The 21,647-nt window shown below is 35.1% G+C and overlaps 2 protein-coding genes across 3 annotated transcripts in view; both read left to right on the forward strand.

Annotated features, from left to right (window-relative positions):
* The window catches only part of Polr2J (DNA-directed RNA polymerase II subunit RPB11), a 144,795-nt gene extending 131,830 nt beyond the window's left edge, over window positions 1-12,965 (forward strand). The window contains exon 4 of the mRNA XM_090410417.1: window positions 12,876-12,965. Within this exon, the coding sequence (XP_090266543.1) occupies window positions 12,876-12,911 (36 nt within the window). The 3' untranslated portion in view covers window positions 12,912-12,965. The remainder of the gene's footprint in view (window positions 1-12,875) is intronic.
* A 6,504-nt stretch (window positions 12,966-19,469) lies between these two features.
* The window catches only part of LOC150108859 (uncharacterized), a 105,643-nt gene continuing 103,465 nt past the window's right edge, over window positions 19,470-21,647 (forward strand). For both annotated transcript variants that reach the window (XM_090403815.1, XM_090403806.1), the window contains exon 1: window positions 19,470-19,914. The gene's annotated coding sequence lies outside the window, so the exon portion shown is untranslated. The remainder of the gene's footprint in view (window positions 19,915-21,647) is intronic.

The following is a 21,647-nucleotide window of genomic DNA, read 5'->3' on the forward strand; positions in this document are numbered from 1 at the left end:
AATCTGGCTTGGCACAGCACAATTGAGACAGACTGCAATGTCCTATGGTCTGAAACATGCTCACTTCATCGATGTTGGTACAAATTTGAACATTTGTTTAAAGCAGGGGTCGGCAAAGTGGTCTATATCGATCACCTGGGGGTCGATGTGGCTATCCAAGAGGTCGATAAATGTCTAGGGGTCAATAAACGCCTAAAATGATTTTGAGTAGCACCTAGTAAACATGCGACACCAACTGGCTGAGCCAAGGAGGGAGAAGCGCACGCTCTTCCCAATGCAGACATCTAGAATAGACAATCAACACTAGTGTGCATATATCGCCCATAGCTATCAGAGTGGTGTAAGTTATAGTGCTCATAATGGCATCTCCTGATAGTAAGCAGTGCCGACAGTATTCACAATAGTATTTAATATTTGGACTTATACCATCATTTACCACTGAAACAATACCTATCATTTCTTATTTATTTCTTATTATTTATATTATCTATTATATATATATTTCTTATTGAGAAGCAGTAATGAAGTAAAATGGTAAAGGAATTATTATTTTTAACTGAGAAATTTATTATTGATAACATTTATTTAACATGTGGGGGTCGATGAGGGATCAAGGATTCCATGAAGGGGTTAATGGCCTAAAATGTTTGCCAACCCCTGGTTTAAAGAAAGCACATGGGGCCTTACTTCACCTTCTGAACTTAAATTGGAATGACTGCTTCTCTCTCTCTCTCTAAAACTTTCCCATAGCTAAGGTATGGGAAAGTTTTATTCTAATCACACATCAGTAATTTCTAATAGCTAATGAATTAATATTGCAATATTCTCTCAGTTGTTATACCATTGCACTGTTTTTTTATCATACTTTTTCAAATGAATCCATTGTTCACATTCTACCTTCTAATTAACTATTGTTGCCGCTGATGTTGGCCTGTATTATCCAGTTTGAAATATGTGGCCTTAATAACACAAGGTATTAATTATTTCTTGTGTTTTTCATGTTAATGAAAATAAAATACCCAAATCTTGAATTTCAGCATCTAAGGAACTAACTGCAATAGTTCACCTAGATATGGGATTTCTTTCTGCCATTGATGGTCATCTTTTCACTAACCTAATTTTCATCAAAATGCATGCCCAACTTTCCAATCCATAAAGTTGGTTTGGATGATTTCTCTCCTATTCCCTATAAATTCATTCAGCTGACTCTCTCCACTATGCCAGATTATTTTGTTATCTGCTTGCATATTTAATTTCCTGTCTTCATCAAATTTCATCCACTCAGTTGATCAAGATTATGATATATTGCAAAGAATTGTTACCAGTGATGAAAGTTGGTGTTTTCAGTTTGATTCAGAAGTGGAATGTCATTGAACTCCTCTCCTGCAGAAGAAAGTTGGGTTGCAAAAATCACATGTAAGACAGTGGTCATTGTTTTTATTTTCTACGCTGCTGGAATTATCCAATGTGAATTTGTTCCTGAGGACACCACAGTAAACGGTGAGTATTATTTAGGAGTAATATAATATCTGTATGCCTGCATGTGATGTGCCAGGAAAGACCATTTCCACAACAATATGTCCATGCATGGTGCACTGCCTGTGAAGCAGTTTCTGGCTTCAAAGTCAATCTGTGTGATTGAACATCCCCACCCTATTCACCATATTTTGCTCCCACAGACTTTTCCTCTTCTCAAAGATGAAGTGTGCCTTAAAAGGGAAGCACTTCAGTGACATCCAACATGGTGTGACCCAGAGACTGAAGGAGGTTCCATTCAGGACTTTCACTGTGCCTATGAACACCTGTATATAAACATTAAATTAACCCCTTTCATATCAACAGTTCTGTTGATATGAAAGGGGGCAAAACAGTGGCAATCAAAACAAGTGGTCATGAAAAGACACACTACTGCTGTCCTTTCATGCTATGCAGATGGTACCGAACCACCTCCTATACTCATTTTTAAGAGGAAAACATATCCCAAAGAGAGCATACCGCCTGGTGTTCTTGACCAAGTTCATGAGAATGGCTGGATGAATGAAGAGATCATGGCTATTTGGTTTGCAAAGATTTGGTCCAGAAGACCTGGAGGGCTCTCAAAGAGGCCAACTCTGCTCATGTTTGATCAGTTCCGAGCACATTTAACAGAAAAGACAAAGGGTTGCAGCAGATTTGCGAACACATCTAGCAGTTATTCCTGGTGGACTTACAGGTCAGCTACTAGATATTTCTATCAACAAGCCCTTCAAAGCTCTGATGAAAGAAGAATGGAATAAATGGATGCAAAAAGCAGGTAATATCTTGACACCGGCAGGAAGAGTGAAAACGCCAACCATTATTGAGGTATGCAAATGGTCCTAAACTTATGGAGTGGAGTCAAGCAAGAGGTGGTTGTGAAGTCTTCAAGAAATGTGGAATCAGCAATGCCATGGATGGAACTGAGAATGATGTCATCTATATATAGACAGTGACTCAGAAGCCTGCAGTAGAGGTTGAAGAAAGTGATATGTCTGGAACTAACAGTGATGAAGAAAATGATATGCCCAGAACTGAGAGTGCATAATTTCTTAGGTAATATTTTTAAGATACATACTAATTACTAAATATACTTTGAATATTTTAAAAAATATCAAATGTGTTCTGTTTTATTTTATTTTTTTTTTAAATATTGATTTCTTAATTTTGGGTTCGTCTTAAACATGGGGCGTTTTATACTGGGAAAAATATGGTAACTTCACAACTGGGCTACTTGTAATGCCTTGCATTATGGGATACTTAAGGATACATATCCTTATGGACATTTATAATGCTAAGTATTATGAGAATGGCCACTATCCAGACTGGTTTCGACCTTTATAGAAATCTCCTTAGTGGAGTCAGACCCAGAAGGTGATACCAGGGTTGAAGTAATGCAGAAGTCATATTTCAAAAGGTGTCACACCTTATTACTAAAATACTCTGGATTAGAGTTGTTGAAAGTTTCTCATTTGGTTATACTATAAATTAAAGATGCCAAGATGCATGTGGAATCGGAGAGAAATTATATTGAATCTGTGTAATTGACAATTCCAAATATAGTTCTTTGTTTTGATATAATAATTGTTGTATCATTATTTAATGGACACACTGTATTGTCTGCTATTCAAGATTATCCTCATAATCATTGAGGATAATCATCATCATCAAATTCCTATCATGTATCCTCAAGCAGTGTACAGGATATTATGATAGTACTACATGAAGAACTTACGTCATTACTAACTTTTTATCAACAATTTTCCTCCAAATCGATCTTATTTCTCAAGACACCAACATTATCAGATCTTATATTTCTATCTTCTAATACACTTTTTACTCTATCAATCCACCTATATCTTAGTTTTCCTCTGGTATTTTTCCTGCCAACCTGGCAGACAACACTTTTGCTAACCTTTCCTCTCCCATTCTTTTAAATGATCATACCACCTGAGATTAGCTCTGCTAACAAATTCCTGGATGTTAACATTGTCAAGTTCTTTCCTAACATCCTTGTTTTAATAAGATATTGCATAAGATGTTAAGCTTTCTCAGGACTCTAATATCAGTGGTCTTTGGTCAAGTGTTTTATATATATCCCAGCTGTCAGATCCAGTTAAAATTGGTTTGAATGATGTCTTATATACAACTAATTTAGTGTATTGACTAATTTCTCTCGTATTCCATATAAGTTTATTCAGTTGACTTCCTACCATGCCAGCTTTGTTGATTCTGTTGTCTATTTCTAAATTTCATTTACCATCTTCTCTAAAAATCATGACTAAGTAGCTGAAATATTTTACTTGTTCTATAGCAGGGGTCTTCACCCTTTCAGACAGTGTGGGCCGTGTTAAAAATCTCAATGAAGCCCACGGGCCACTAAGCTATACTGCGGTATTTAGATTGCAAGATGCTTTCCAGTTTCACAAGGAACGCTGTGCATTTCATACTTCACATAAAATCCTATAAAAATAAACAAATTCAGCTTTAAGAGCGTAGGTAGGAGTCGGATTCATGATAAGTAAATACAATCAATACTTGAAAAAAGATAATTTAATGAAGAAAACATTCATTTTTTACGATGTCAATGGGCAACTTGGCAATGTTTTTCCTTGACCATCTTATCAATGTTGGTAGTTGCTATTGTGCAGCGTATTCTTGAGATGTTGGTCCATAATCTGAGTTCTTGTCTTGGGCTTAACATGCTTCATTCTGGAGAAGAACTGCTCAAAGTGCACATATTCAAAGCATGCCAGCGAAGATTAGGGAATGCGCCCTCAGAAATGTGGTCTTTGTAAAATGTAAGCAAGGGCACATTGAATAATTTTTCTCTCAAAGAAGAGTTGTTTTGGAGTTCAAGCAGCTCCAATTGTACTGAGCTTGGCATTTTGGCAGCATTGACACTGAATGCCATTAAAAATAAATCTAAAGAAGACTGTTGGTTATGAAAATCACTAAATTTCTCTTTGAACTCGCTTCACAACACAGCTAATTTCGTAGCATATTCTTCAAGAGACGAACAGTTGGAATTGGTGAGAAACTGAAAATGAGTTAAGATTTTTTTTGCAAGTTGTGCCTCCCAAAGTTTAAGCTTTGCCACAAAAGCTTTGATGTGATCAAACAGAATGTGCACCATTTGATCTTTGGATTGTAGCCATGGATTTAGGTCATTCATACGATTCATATGACCAATGAGATGTTGGTCACAAAGGCAAAGTCTGTCATCCACTTTGGGTCATTTAAATTCAGCAATTGGATTCCCCCTTGGTTTCAACCAATGCACATCGCCCTGATCCACTTCGCACTCTTGGGTCAAAAACGCTTGGAATTGATGATGATTTAGTCCTCTTGCCCTAATAATGTTGACGACAGTCACAATAATCTCCTGGTGGATTAAACAGTGGTAATGGATGAAATCTTTTCCTTCTAGTTCCGGTTCTTTCCATAGCAGCACAGTAAACCCTTCGTTCTTTCCCACCATAGCAGGGGCACCATCAGTAACCACACTCTCGAGGTTGGTTAAGCTGAGGTCGAAACGCTGGAGCATTTTCTTGGTGGCTTCAAGAATATCAGTACCTTTTTGTCATTCCCTTCATAGGTATGAGCACTAGCAGTTCTTCTGCCACATTGAATTGTTGATCAATGCCATGGACAAAGATAGCTAGTTGTGCTGCATCCTTCACATCTGTGCTCTCATCTAAAGCAAGTGATTATGACATAAATTTGGACGATCGTTTTTTTGAAGTTCCTTCAATGTCATTGGCAAGTTCTTCGACACGCCGTGCTACAGTTACCCCAGACAAACTCAGTTTTTTAAACACTTCCTTATTATTTGGGCATAGAATATCCCCAGCAGTGATGAGACACTCTTTCACAAATTCACCGTCCAAGAAAGCTTTTGATTTTTTTAGCAATTTTTTCAGCTACTACATAACTTACTTTGATGCACTCTTGGCTCTCTTCCCTCTGTCTTTTAAACGTACCCTGCTGGCATTTTAAATCAATTTGGAGACTGTTCACTTTGTCCACGTGATTCTTGAACGTGATTGAAATTGGATGCATGATTTGTCTCATAATGTCGTTTTATATTGTATTATTTTCATACTGACGCTGACTCACGACAAATTAAACACACTGGCTTATCGTCGATCGGCACAAAAACGTACAAATTGGTCCACTTTTTTTTCATTAAAAACCCGACAAGAATCACTTGATTTATGCTTTTTACTCGTTGACGCCATAGCGATGGAAGGTGAACCCAAAAAATGATCCAAAATGGCCATGTAATGGTTATCCACTGAATATGTCTCACACTAATGAAAAAAGTCTGACAATATAAAACCACAATAGGTTATTTCTGACATGACGAATCTCGTGCGCTTATACACTAATATCACACTGTTCACGATGGACTGACTGTGGATGAGATCCTCTTGTATTTATATGAAAATAACGAGGTATCGAACCTTCAAGATGTACCTGGAAGGAACTAGACAGCACACTTATACGAATTACTGCTTCAACCATCTACCTGCGACGTTAGCAGGTAGATGGTCAAGTGGTACTTAAGTACCACTTGACGCTGGTAGATGGCTGAAGAAGCATGTCTATTTAATATTTATTTTTATAGGATTTTATGTAAAGTATCAAATGCACAGTGTTCCTTGAGTAAAGCATCTTATAATTCTAAATACCGCAGCATAGTTTAGTGACCCATGGGCTTCATTAAAATTATTTTTTATTTAATCGTATTTTAATGTTAAGTAATGTTGTTTTTTCAAAATGGCCAGCTGACCACGGCAAAGAGCTCCACAGCCCATGTGTTGAAGACCCCTGTTCTATAGGTTCTCAATGCAGTTGATATTTTCAATGTTTCTGCCTATTTTCATTATCTTGTTATTGCTGATTTTCATACCACATTTATTACAATAGTTATTCAATTTAGTCATAGAATCTTGCAGACTTTGACTGGATTTATTTACAAGTATAACATCATCTGCATAAAGTAAAGAGCTGAGATTAACATCTCCAATTTTGATATCAGGTTTAATACTGCTTTCCTTCATAATGTGATCAATGACATCAGATTTTATATCGAACTTTCTTCCTGTACTTCAATTCTTACTGATGGCTTACAACTCAGACTAAGTATTGGTTGATATAATGCCCTATTGACACTATATAACTGTAGTGGTTTGAATAGCTTTTCTCTTGGCATCTTTTCATATTCCTTTTGGAGATGTACAAAACTTTTACAGATCTTTGTTGTATTTCCACTATTTCTCAACTATTTGCCATAAAGTGAAAATCTGATGCTGATAGCCTCTATTTAGCCTGAATTCGGATTGCTTTTCACCAGGCTTCCCTTCCACAATCCTTCCCAGCTGTTTCTCAAGTATACTTGCATAAATATTACCAAGAACATTCACCAGGAAATACCTCTAATTCTCACATTCAGTTTTATTTCTCTTTTTATATATGGGTACTATGAGAGCTCTACTCCATTCATCTGGAATTTGTCCCTCTGTGCAAGCCTTCTGAATTGTGCAGTGCAGCCACTGCAAGACTTTTATACCTACATACTTGAGCATTTTTGGTCGAATATCATCTACTCCTGCTGCCTTTCCACATTTCAGTCATTTGATGGCTTTTTCTACTTCAAGTATAGATAGGAATTCCTGATTGCATGCCTGTTGAGTGTTTTTTAGCACCTTGCTGTCACTTCTGGTTTCATTTAGCAATTTTTCAAAGTAATTACTCCATACATCAAGAATATCTTTTTCTCCAGTTTCATGTCACCTTTTAATCTCTAATTTCTTTTACAGCACTCTTTCCTCCATTTTTGAGCTTTTTCAACAGCCTCCAGATTATTTTGTCAGCTTCCTGATATTTATTTTCTGTGTTCTTGCCAGTCTTCCCATGACTTTTGTTTAGCTAGTTTTAGACAGTGCTTTCTTGCATTTGTCTCTGTATTTTCTATGAGCCCAAGCTGACTTATTTGCCAGTAATTTTTAATATCCTTTTCCTTCATTGCCTCTTTAACTGCCTTTGTCCACCATGGAGTTCTGATTTTTCTATCCTTGCAGACGACCTCACCTGGCTGAATCAAATCAGTTTTCTTCAGGGCTTGCCACTGAATCTACAAGGTTTGGTTCCAATTCTCACTCTTTCATTTTTTTCTTGAATAATGTTTGTGTATTTTAGTCTATAGTTCACATCTGAGAGCTGGCCAACTTTTATTCGCTTTAAAACTTTCTTACATGTTATTCTTTTCAATACAAATTCAGTTTTATCCTGCTCAAGACTAAATGGTGATCACTTCCAATTTCAAACTCTCTGTATATACTAGTGTCCTGCACCAGTGAGAAAACATCACTATCAACAGTAATGTAGTCAGTGAGACTTTCTTATTCCTTACCTCTTCTCTCCATGTGAATTTATGAACATTTTTATGTTGGAACATTGGGTTAGCAACCTAACCAGTCCATGTCCTGAGGAAATCCAACAGGTATTTGCCATTATTATTATTAGCTTTGCTCTTTTTTCCAAAGTTTCCTAGAATATTTCTGTATGTCTGACAATTGTTTCCTACTCTGCTGTTTAGATCCCCAACAAGGACCAATTCTTCCACTTCTACTATAGTAGAACTTTCTGTTGGACCATAGGCACAAATAAGTTTTTGTTCAGTTCTCCATTCTGTCCACATCACTCTACTTGATATTGCCTGCCATTCTAAAATATTAGCCTCGTATATAGTATTGAATGGTATAGCCTCGTTCTTTCCTGTGAATATTGAGTTGAATTCATATTGACTGAATAATCATATTGATCATTAATGACTAAATGACTAAATGCTTAGAAAAATCTCATTTGATTTAGTCTTTTGCTTCAGCAACACCTATTATATTGGTCTGGTGCTTATCCAACTCTTCTGCTAGCTACAGTTCTTTTTCACATTGTTTTTTATGTGATGGTGCCAATTTTGAACTCTGCTTATCTTGAATTAGTTTGTTTCACTTTTTAAAGAGAAACAGAATGCCCGATTTTTAAAAAGAAATAAAGAAACAATGCCCGCCAAACTACATTAGCTCAATTCTTTGTTAAGAAGCAGAATAATAAATTTATATTCTCAATATATTTTATTGTCTTTCAGCTTCATGGTTTTCCTTTAACTAGGCCCTGAGACATACCCTAATTCTTTTTTAAAAAAAAAAATTAAGGGTCAAAAAAGAAATTTTTGAGGAACAAATTATACTTTTTCCCATAGGTTATCATATTCGATTACTGCATTTTCGATTAATGCGCCTGTTTTAAAGAACGCATTAGGTACCTTAATCGAGGGATTGGTGTATTCCACTTAAAGATGTTCACAAATATTCATGTCAGTAGTGAGATTCAGACCCATGACGTGTTGGAGATGCTATCCCCTCATCCAACAGGATTGCAGGAAACTAATTAGTTTAAAAAATAAATTTATCATGGCTCATATTTCTTTAGTGTAATACTGTCTTCATAGCCAACACAGTGATTATTGAGACCATTGAGGAACAAACAGGTTTGATGAATAATTATGGTAGAAATGTCCTCATTTTCTAAAATATGTTTACACATAATTAATCAAAATATTATGACCACTCCCATTATTTGAGTCATGCATTCCATTCCACCAGGTGACATTTGAATCACAGTAAAATAATAAGGATGTTTAACTAGTTGTTCATTTGAAGTTGTTGATTAATATAGGCAAGGGTCATGATTGTAGGTTGCTAGTGTTGGATATCCATGAACATGCCAGTAATGTAGACTGATCATGGAATAGTATAGTTAAGGTGTTCCAAGAGTGGAAGCATATTAGGCAGAACAGTAGTCACCTGGCCAAAGATGGGTACTCACACCTCATTTTCCCCATTGGAGGGGAATTGCCTCTTGTAACAGCCCAACAGAAATATAGACAGGAGTATATTGGGAATATTAGGGAAATATTTTTGTGAGAATCTTTTGGAGCCCTGATACTTAGAGTACTATGAACTATAAAATGCCTGTTCATTGAAGCTGATCAGCAGACCACTTCATGGTGATGACAATGCTCCTGCATGACACAGGTTTGTTCCAACAAGATAATGTGTCATGCCATGTTGCCAGTATTATTTGAGTGGTTCACTGAAGGTGACAGTGACTTCTGGGTATTATCATAGTTGCTGGATTTGAATCCCATAGAGCATATCTGAGATTATGGATTCAGGGATCAATTTGAATCCCCCATCCCTAGTGTTACAGATCTATGAGATACATTTTTAACATGGTACACCATATCTCTTCCAATATTCAAAGGTCTTATAGGATCCATACCACATTATATAGCAATATTATATGCATGGTGTGTGACTCATTCTTGTTTTCATAATTTAAATGTTATTGCCAATTCTCCCTGAGTGTAGCTTCTGGCATATTGAGTGAAATATGTAGGAGTAATAAATTCGATTTAGTTTTCACTTACATTTGTGAAGTTGTTATTTAAAACATTATTTTCAGAAAACAGTCAAACATTTAGGTTCAAATTGGTATAAAGAAATATTTGGGGAAAATACTCAAATTTCCAAGTTTTAATATTAATGGTCAAATTCTGCATATCTATTTTAGGTTGCCCTGTCACGAATAATTGGTTGCCTTGCAATACGACTGATCTTCTAAAGATTCATGCATATCCTCTCCTCTCATTAAACAGTATTCCATTACAACAAAACAGGCATTTGTAATGACTAGCATTTCCCCAATAGCTGTAATAAGTAAGTTAAATATACAAAAAAAACTGACTTAAAACATGAAGCAAAATCAGAATAAAACTGAATTTAAGCTGTAACTTTTTAACTCTTCAGATATACTATCACTTGTCACAGATAGTGCATTTTCCAAACCCTGATCAGTGTCCTTGAGAGTAAATATCAGGAATTTCGTTATAATTCAGAACTTGCCAGTATCAGTAGAGATCAGGCAGATCTTCAGACACTTCTGAAATCAGAGGAAGATGAATGATTTTAAGATCCCCATATGATTATCCAAGTGTCAAGTAATGATAGAAAGGCTAGAAGTATTGCACATCTGTAGATATGTGTTCACAGGGCCAGATTTCCTGTTTCAAGGGACAGAAAACATTTTTTTTTGGCGAAACACCTTCCACGAGACTGGCTAACTCACCTTTAATTAAAAAGCCCTGATAAAAAGTTCCTTGTGTCATAGAGATGTGATTTGAACCCAGGTCTTTTCTAGCAAAGGATTCTGTTGAAACCAACTGTGCTATTAAAGGCCTGATTTCAAAGTTTAGATTAAACAAAATGAGAAAATCTCATTCCTATGTATCCCCATGGTTGAACTGGACACTTTGATAGTCAAATTAATGTTTTGCTAGCTTTTTCTCCCATTCTGTTTTAAGTGATAACACCACCCTTAGTTTAGTCTTCCTTACACATTTATGAATATTAGCAATGTTAGGTTCCTTTCTAATATCTTCACTTTTAATATAATTCTGCCACTGATGTCATTTATTCATTTCCCTTTAGTACTTCCATCATATGACTTATTGGTAACATGCTTTCTGACAGGTTCTTTTGTGTGGTACTGGAAAACAAAATGAGCAAACTGATAAAGCTGAACAACGGGCTCCCACAGTGCTCAGTATTAGCACAAACCTTATTCAACTTATGTACATCTGATCTACTGACAACTAGGTCAAGAAAATTTGCTTATACTGATGATATAGCCTTCGCTACCCAACATAAGACCACCAAAGTAACTGAAGATATTCTCACAAATGACCTTAGAACCATTGGAGAATACTTGCATAAATGGAAGACTAACACCAAACCTCAATAAGACCCGAGGTTAGCTCTTTTCACCTAAACACCAAATTGGCAAATAAGAAACTTCAGGTCACCTTTAACAACACAATGCTGCAGCACCAAGATTTCCCTAAATATCTGGGTGTTACCTTGGATAGAACACTCTTTCAAAAGACATCTGGAGAATATCTCTTTAAAGATCAGAACCTATAATAACATCATACAGAAACTGTGGTTCGACATGGGGTTCTTCTGCTGCTACACTGTGATGTTGGGCCTAGTCTACTCTGCGGCAGAATATTGTTTACCAGTAGCTAAACTGTCCTCATATCAAGAAAATCGACATGCAATTAAATGCAGCGATGAGGACAATAATAGGTTGTGTCAAATCCCTCTACTGGCTTCCAACTTTGAGCAACATTGCACCACTGAACTTGTGCAGACAAGATGCTCTCTTAAAAGAGTACAAAAAAATAAATAGCAATCCCTCCCGATTACCAATACATGAAGACCTCCACACATAAGTATAAATTGTTTAAATCCTGATGGCTTCCACTGATACTGACAGAAGAACTAGTAAATAGCGATTTCAATGTTAATTCCAAATAGCTAGAAACTCGGAAAGAAAAATCGCCACAGACTTAAACAAGTATATCCTTCCCGACCAATATCCGAAAGGGATTGAGCCTCCACATCTATGAAAAAGCTTAAATAGGATATGCACAGGACATATCTGCACAGATAACTTTCACAAGTGGGGAAGATCATCTACATCCCCAATGTTGACTGTGGGGCCATAAACCAAACTGTCTGGCATGTTGTGGAGGACTGTGGCATAAGAACCTACCCTGGTAACGTGAGACTTTTGAAGCAGATCCTTTAGCTCTTGAATGGCTAGATGAATAGACTTAAAATTTTGGTGACTTTTTTTACCTGTTATTTGTATATGTACACTGCCTATCTCATTTATATTGTCAGCACAAATATGAATTTATAAGTTGATGTCGTGTTTTTTTTTTTATGCCATATGCTAAAAAAATAATAAATCCCCTTTAGTTTTCTCAGAACACTTGTGGCTATGGGCTTTAGCCCTTGATCAACTATTTTATTTCTAACATAGCTCTTTGATTCATAACTTAAAATTTGTTTGAATGCCTGCTAGTTCGGTGTTTAGGCTGATTTCTATGTTGTTCCACATAAACTAATTCAACTGGCTTCCTGCCATGTCAGCTTTTTGTTTATCTATTCCCAAATTTAATTTGCCATTTTTGCTAAAAAAATTACACAAAATATAAAATATTTCAGCAATAGGTGGTCATCTGTTTAAAAAAAAAATCAAAAAAAAAAAAATCACAAAGTATGAACCCAGGATTTTACTTGTATATCAGGTGATTTTAAATTGGATTAACCTTACCTGTGTTGGAGTTAGGTATTTTTTATTTTGTTATTACTGTGAATATATTTATCATTTTAATTTATATTTGCTGAAAATGTAGCTAATTTCAAATTTTTTTAAATTTTCAGGAAGCACTTAGAGAGAAGCAGGAAGGATTGGACTGAATCAGATTTCTTTTATTGTATGTTTTTTTTAATAAAAAATTTCTTATTTTGGCATCTCATTTTTCTATTCCACAACACGAAGTTTTTTTTAAAGACAAATCTTATGAAAAAGTTATGCATGCTTGTCTAGAGCAGGCTTTGTAAACATCCATGCCAAGGTGGTATTTGAACCCACAATCTGTTAGTTGGAGAGTGGGTATGTTATCTATTCGGCCAACCTGGCCAGAAATATATTGGCCAGACAGTACATTGAATGCTAGAAAGATGCTGCCTAAAAAAATAAATAAATGAATGAATGAATGCTATTTATAAGTGTTATAATAAATAAAATTAGTTGCATTCTGTTAAAAGTATTGCTCAAATAACACTAAAGCTTATGATCTAGCATGTTCAGAGTTGCATGTTTAAAATAATCATTGAAATAATAATCATTGAATTAAAAAATAAAATTTTGATTAGTAAGTAGCTTTGCTGTGAAAATAATGTGAAAACAGTCTTGAAAGTGTTAAGGAAATATGAAGAACTTGCAGTGAGTAGTGTCGAGCAGCATTTCCCAAACTGTACATATCTAGGGAACTTTGTTCTTAAGCCATGATATGATAATGTGCATAATTTGTTGAATTAAATAAGTAGATTTGAAATAATAGTAAAGAAAAAAAATTATTTTACTCATATATCTGATATGTTTGGCAACGGACATGTTTCTTCATGTGAATTTCTTGCATTAACAAAGTTACGCATTTCTGTCTTTATGTATTTTTTGTAGGGCTCTCACTCATGAAAAGTTAACATAAACCTCTAGCACATTTGTATAGTGGATAGACTAAGAATTTTTTTCCTATTTTTTTTTCTTTATTACTCTTATATTTTTTATTTTTTACAGACCTGGAAATCCTGCTCTAGAGACCAAACATTTAACTTTTTAAAGCCACATCTTCTGATGACCTGTATTGGGCCATGGATCACACTGTCAGAAACACCTATAAAGAATAGTAAAGTCTACAATATTGAGTCTTGACTCAGTACTTGTACTGAAAAATTTCTTTATAAAACCTATAGTAAATGAGTTTTAAATAGCACTTGCAGCGTAGACTGAGTATGTTGACAGTTTATTACTAATCTAAGGAACTGGATATTTCATTCTGAAACTTGCAGATCATCTGTATTATAACATACAATTCAGAAAAATAGAATTACTATAATGGATTTCATAAATGAAATATGAGTTGCATTCGTGGTTGCTACCAAATATTTGATAGAAAAACAGTCAGTGCAGTTCAGGTTTGGGGGTGGGTGGGTAGAAGCCCTTCAGCACTCTTGAATGAGTACTTAAATTTGAAACGGTAGTTTCTTGACCAGAAGATGGTTCAGTATCGACTCAGTGCTGCACTACACCAGCTTATGGGGTTTTGTTATAGGATGTGAGGCTGATGTTACTGCAGTTCTGTTTGTTGTAAAGAAAGTAGGTTTAATCAGGATTCTCACAGTTGGTTCAGAGTGTGAAAATGGTTGTCGTTTCAATGTTAGTAAAGTTATGCACCTTGGTGTAATGTAATGACATATCCAGCATCATATTTGTAAGATTATGCTAGAAGAAACTGATCATGATAGGGATATTGTAATTTTAGTAGATAAGTTGAAATTCAGGGGACTATATAGCAAAAATTGCAAATGCAACTTAGAAGATAATTACAATGCTTGAAATGAACCTTGACATGTAAAGATAGGCATTTTGCATCTTTACAAGGCCTTGATATTACTTTACAAACCAGGCTACATCTGCACTGTGATGTGCAGGTCTGGTCATGTTTCCATGGTGACTTTGATACAGTGTTTCAAAAGAGTGCAAAGGAGAGTTAAAGATATTGGGCTTGTGGAATGCAATCATGAAGACAGGTTGAAAATTTGTGGACTGCAGACAGTGAATAGAAAAAAGTAGTTATACGATTGACAAACTTTTGCAGGGATCATACATTGATACCAATGGATGAAATTTTCCAGCTTATGGAGGTTTAGAATGAATGTAGTCAAGGAGGGAATGAGAGCTGTATTTTTTTCTGAATGGTGCACCCACCATTAGATTCTATTGCCTTTGGTGGTAACAACAGAAAAAAACTTGTATAATTTTAATAAGGGGATCTTGTGTGTCATTATGAAAGAAGACTGAAATTCCTTGTTTTTCATTTAAAATATTTGATTCTACTGAAGCTCGTTCTTTTCATGTTTGAACAAAATGTATCAGTTCTTTGACCAAATATACTTTTTTTTTCATTCCACTGTTGCAACAATCATTTTAAGTAAACAATGTTTTTTTTCTTTATAATTAAGCAGCAAAATGGTTTATATGCTTGTACTATCTCATGGGAATTGACAACCAGATCAACAGAAAATGACTAAGTTCAATTGGAATCGTTGATGAGAGGAGGCTCGCTTGCGACCTATTGTTAGTTCATTCTCAAGTTCAATTACTTTTGGTGTGATTAAGTGTAGTGCATTCCCCACTCAGGAACACCAGTTTAATTCTACAAACCACACACACAAAAAAAAAAAACTAAGTTGCATTATTTGAGACAATAATTATGGTTAAGAGCACACAATATGGCGGCAGCCGCTGTCTGGCGACTGTAAGTCTCATACTTCTAAAACTCATCAGTAGAATTACTTCCACAGATGGCTCCATTCCAGATTTACAGCTAAAAGATTATAGGATAATAATATAGAATTGGCATGTGCAAGTGCCCTAAATTCGATTCTAGTCGCCGACTAGAAGTTCTTTTTCTAAGGCTTTGTTTTAATCGGTTCTCGAGTTATTTGATCTTTGGTACTAGTAGTTTTTGTTCCATAAACTCAAGAAAATCGACTGTAGAATTCATTTTTCAGACCACAAAACATAATGTTAGGGATCCTGAGATGGGGCACTTGACAGCCACCTCTCCATTGGATGCCATGTATAATTATAGTCCGACCACAGAAGGGAGAGCGCTCGTTGGCAGACTGCAAAGAAGAGTCTATTTATGTTGAAGGGGAGAAAGAAAAGGCGATGAACGAATTGGTCAACAACACTCGAAATCACGTGATTTATAGGTAAAATTTTCCAACTGTTATACAAGCAAAATATTTACCACTTTAAAAACTACAATGATCATAAAAGAAGTTAATTTTTGGACGTGTAACAATTAATCAACCACCCATTCTGCAATACAGATTGATTACCCTATGATCAGAATGAATTCTTCTATTGACATGCACAGAAGTTTCGAAGTCTCGTATCTGTGGGCATACTATAGTGATAGCATACCTCTGAGTGGAATGGAACTTTCCCTCACTCTCCAAAAGTTAGGGCTAAAACGTCCTTGCTTACTCCCTATAGGGGAATAAAAGGCCTTTAGAGGATTTTTAAGTGCGATTCTAGTTGCCGACTAGACTTCTTTTATTTCTAGCTCTTCTTTCAACCGGTTCCTGAGCTGTTCTAACTGGAATAGGCAAGCAAGTTTTTTTTTTTTTCTTCTCTGCAAACTCAGGTTTTCCTTCTCATTTAACACTGTAGATCTCGCAGCATTTCAGAGGAACTTCCTAAGCTTTTTTTTTTCCCTAGACAGATCTCGAGTTAGTCAATCTCTGACATGGATAAGTATGATTTCCCCTTTCATATACACCGATTTTTAACCTCTCATATCAAACAATTGACAATATAACATGCTGTTCACCAATACGTGTGTTAATTAGAATGACTGCCGAGTTATCTAAAAAAAAATTAGTGCTGAGGGAGCTATGTTTTTAATAAACTTTTCAAGGCAGAGTTTTTGATTTTTTTTTCTATTTTTACATTTTTCACGTTGTGCTGTAATATTTACTTCGTTTTGATGCCCATCAAATCATTTGGATTTGATGGGCATCAAATCGACTGAGGGGGTGGGGGGAAGAAGCAGAACATGTTATTCAAATAATGCATTAGTTAGCAATGGGAGCATAAGATAATAGACGTCTGCTGTATTTTCATGATGTTCTGTTAATTCCGTCTGGGAAGCATCGCTTCCTAGATGGAAGGTAGCTGGACACCTGGTGCCGAATTATACAATAGTAGCAAAAGAGTGCTGCAAACACCTTTCGAGGATAATAGTACATCAGAAGATTTGCTATTATTCTCCAGCTTTTGAGGGAAAATGTGTGGGTAATACCAATTTTGTGGAATAAAAAAAAAAAAACTACAAAAGGAATTCTTATACAGTATGAAACATTTTTTATTTTCAGCTTGTTCGCCATTCTTACTGATGGAAGATTCTGGTGGCGCTTATCACAAGGAAATGCGAATGGTGTGAAATAATTGTCTTATAACTACCAATCGTATCATGCACCAAGAAACTAATACAATAAGAAAGGTTGCATTTATATAATCAGTGTCACCCTTAGACCCAACCAAGAGGGGAAGTTGCACCTCATTCTTGTGGTGAGATATAAATGAAATATTCAGAATCACTTTGATAGAAAAATAAATCTTATGGAATAAATATATAATTTATGAATTATGTATGTCTTTATTTTACTGCTCATTCAAGATATTTTTTTTTTTTTGCAAAAGCTCATAAAAATTCCCCTCGTCATGACAAGCATCGATCTCGGGTTTTTTCCAACCGAAGGGCTCAGCATTCCATAGTAGTAGTCCCAACTGCGCTGCTGTGGAGTTTAGATTTGGAATAACTAGCATATTATTAGGAAGACTGAGAAATAGTTTCCATATTGCATAATATTTTCTCTTTATTAACTTCATTTATTTAATTTTGTTCGATAAATAATATAAAATGAATCCTAGTGCTTTCTCTTTTCAAAAAAAGAAGTGCAACTCCTTTAATGTTTTGAAATTAGTAGGTAGCCAGTTTCCACACTTCAGCCATAACTAATAGTGAGCTTGAATCTCTTTATGAATTAATCAATGTTTTCAGAGAAGAAAAAACGACTCTTCTCTAAGGATAATTATTACTGTTATTAATTACTATTACATCACAACTCGAAGTCCAAGGACTCATTAAGGGAGGATATTCTACCCCACTGCATACAACTCACGTCTGCACTAGTAACATCCAATGTCCACTGCTCACCATCAATAGAATTTTTGTCTCTAAATTATGCGTGCCCTCCTGGCAGTTTTTCTGATGTGAGGGGTGAAGAACTCTAGTTTCCAAATGGGAGAAACCCTGTGACCTCCCTATGAGATTAGCTAACTTTCCTTCAACTGAAAAAATCCATATAAAATTTCTTCTCATTAGGACGAAAAACAAATTCTCTTGAATTCGCTGTAGCTTGAGTGCATGTGCAAGTGCTATATCATTTCATCTTTCTACTTTAAGGGTGGTGCTTACGTGGCATTTTGGATTTTTTTTTACTGAAGTAGTCTATGCATAGCACTTATGTGCCATGAGCATACAGACTTTTATAGTGATTTAGCATTAAGAAAATTACCAGCGGTCGTACCAATCAGAATGCAATGTACTGTCATTCTATTAATTGCACTTGAGTGTAATCGTTTTACTGTCTAATCCCTAACATTACATTTTCAATGATGACATTTTGTGTTTTTAATGTGACACAAGCGTGTAAGGGTTTCTGTTTAACATTCGGTTTTTAATATCTTCACTCATAAAAATTAAACTTAGAATGTCTTTCTCGTTCAGCAGTCTGTGATTCTTTCATGACTCGGAAGTTTTCAAATCGTGTAATGAACTGGTGACAATATTTCCCGTTATATTTAATCGTTTACACACAGTCTTGTCAGACTGGTCAGCCACTTAAACAGCCTCTGCTTTACAGCCCGTTTGAATTCACTGTAGCTTGAATACATGTGAAGATCATATATGGTTTCATCTTTCTATGTAAGGGTAACATTTCTGGATTTTCTGCTGAAATAGTCTTTCCTTGGCACTTATGTGCCATGGACATAGTCTTTTATGGTGGATTTAACATTAAGAAAATTACCAGCGGCCAATTATAATTTGAAACCTGACAACAGCGAAGTTGTTAATTAACAGATTTCATAGATTGTGTGATAGCTGTCGATGTGGTGACTGTAATTTAACACACATTTCCTTATAATTTTCGGATATTTCCATTAGTGACTAGTGGTTAAATGGTATCTTATTCTTTACTCAAAGTAAGAATTGGCATCGCAATTCTCTGTTGTTGAATGTTCACAGTAATTGAAAAATGCGATTTTGAACCGATTTTTTTTTCATAAGTTTTTCATCCCGGTATTTATTTTTCTGTTTAGCCTGAAATTTGTATTCCACCTATGAAACTCAAAGGTCGACTTGCTTGTTAATTCTAATTATCGCTAATTGTCTCTATTTATTTTATTTTTTGTAAATATGCTTGTGTATATTCCACCAGGTGGCAAAATACAAGCTGTAATCACTATCATGGAAGAAGGTGTATTATGTACACCAGGTGGTTGGTGGTTGTGTAAACAACGTGTAAAGATTGCTCTGGATATTTTTTTGTATTCTTCTCAAGGTCGTTAGCTCTTTTTATTTTAAAATGTATTTTAAATAATATATAAATATTTTATGTACATTAAAAATATTTCTAAAATTTAGATAACGAACTGTTTACACCCTTTGTAATTCACAGACCAGTAGAGTTCCCCTTTACGTAATGATCCGCCAGTTGCGGAGACGGCGGTTTTTTTGCATGTCTGGGTTAGTTTTTTCGAGCCGCTCAGCGGATGCGTCGAGACGAAAGCTATGACGTTAATTCTTCTGTCAGTTCACAGTTGAATTCCAATACACGCTTTTCGATTGTAACGCAATTAGAAATTTTGTTCCATGTACATGGGATTGGAGGTACTAGATTGTTTTCCCCTGAATGGAGACTGTACTTCGTTATATTGATTTCAATGTTTTCGTAGTTTGTTGGCTGTGAAACTTGTGTAGTGATTCATGCAGTAAAGGCTTACGCTGTTTCTCAAGGAGAGTAGACCGTATGTTAAACACCATATTGAGATGCAAAAGAGGTAAGAACGATTGTCTTTACTTTAATTAAAGCAAGTAACTGACATTTCAGAAGAAAAGTTTTTCCTAGTGAAAATAATTTAACCTGCATTTTTACAGCGTAGAAGAATTTTAACAAAAGTATTGAAAATACTGGAACGTATGACATTTATACTAAGTAATTGTAAATAAAACATATTCATACTATAACATACTGTATGTCAGCTGCTAAGAATATATAAGTTACGAGTTTTTAAGATCTCCAAAGGAATCAGATTATGCCTATCTGAATACCAGGTTCACTGGATGTGCACAGATGGGCCAAACATACTTCAGTTAATGACTGTGTATGTGTGTTTTCATCAATGCCTACGTATTGTGAAGCAGTTAGTGTTACAGTTATTGATATTCATTTCACGAAATTTTCAGTATGGTTTACTGTATTTAATAATGAATACCTTTTTAATATTATTCCGTCCAACAGATCATATTCCTCCTTCCCAAGACTATTTAAAATTTGAGCTTTTTCGTGTTTCGTGCTAAATGTTCAACGAATAAATCCCCTTAGTTACTAAGAGATGTATTTATTATATCCCATTACTCGACAATGAAAACCGTTAGAAAATAATTACCATTTGTTGATTATTGCACAACTTCTGAACAGCATATTAAATTGTGATTCTACTATTAAAAATATTTATTGGTTAGCAGAACAGGGTTGAAATTTATTTGTAATATAAATTAAGAGCAGTTTTTCAGAATTGATTTTTACTTAGTAACTGATATATATATATATATAGTCACTGAGGCAAAAAACAAAAAAAAATTCAGTTTTAAAATCCATCTTAAAGTTGTCTTTTTCCTATTAGATCCATGTTAACTTAATTTGTAAAGTTATGTTTTTTAAGGTTCATTCAGATTTGAATATCAGTTGCTATATATATATAGCAAGTAACTTTCTAGTTTAACACTGTTGCCTTGAGGTCTAGCATGGAGTTAATTTTGAGTAGCTATTAAGACTTTACATTGCTGAATTCCAGTGATCTTTCAATTTTATGCTCACATTGGGAAGTCAGTTTGCTAGTTGGTTAACTGAATTCTATTATTATATGATGATAAATTATATTGGACAAATTATATTCTTGTTTATTTCTTCACTGAAGTGTAAGTAAACTGTTTTCATGACTGAGCTGCTTGTATATAGAAGCTGTTGACTTTGTCAGTATGTTGACTTAATGTTTTTGCATTATGGGAAGAACTGCTGCCAAAATGGTTTCAACCTTTATTGAGATCCCATCATTGGGAGCTAGAGTCAGGAAGATTCCAAGGTTGAATGAGTGCAAAAGTCATATTTTTTCCATATACAAGTAGTGAAAAGGTGTATCACCTTATTATTAAAATACTAAGGATCATTGATAGGTGTTGAAATTTTTTTTATTTTTTACTTGGTTACAAAATAATTATGCTAGAAAATTATGGAAAAGCTGACTTCTGCATTGATTCAATCCTGATATCTTCTTGGGTCTGGCTCCTACTGATGAGACCTCAATACAGGTCAAAACTGATCTGGGTGGTGGACCCTCCCATAATGTTTTGCATTATGAGATACTGAGGCAATTCATGTTTAGTCAATGGCTTCTGCATACAAGCAGCCTAATCATCAAGATATTTTGTGTGCAAACTTTGTTTACTTATGCTTGAGTGAAGGATTAAACAAGATTATAATTTGTCAAGTATAATTTACTCTGTAATGAAG

This window comes from Typopeltis vanoorti, chromosome 2 (assembly GCF_054136105.1).
Source record: "Typopeltis vanoorti isolate ZY-2024b chromosome 2, IOZ_Tvanoo_1.0, whole genome shotgun sequence".
NCBI lineage: Eukaryota > Metazoa > Arthropoda > Arachnida > Uropygi > Thelyphonidae > Typopeltis > Typopeltis vanoorti.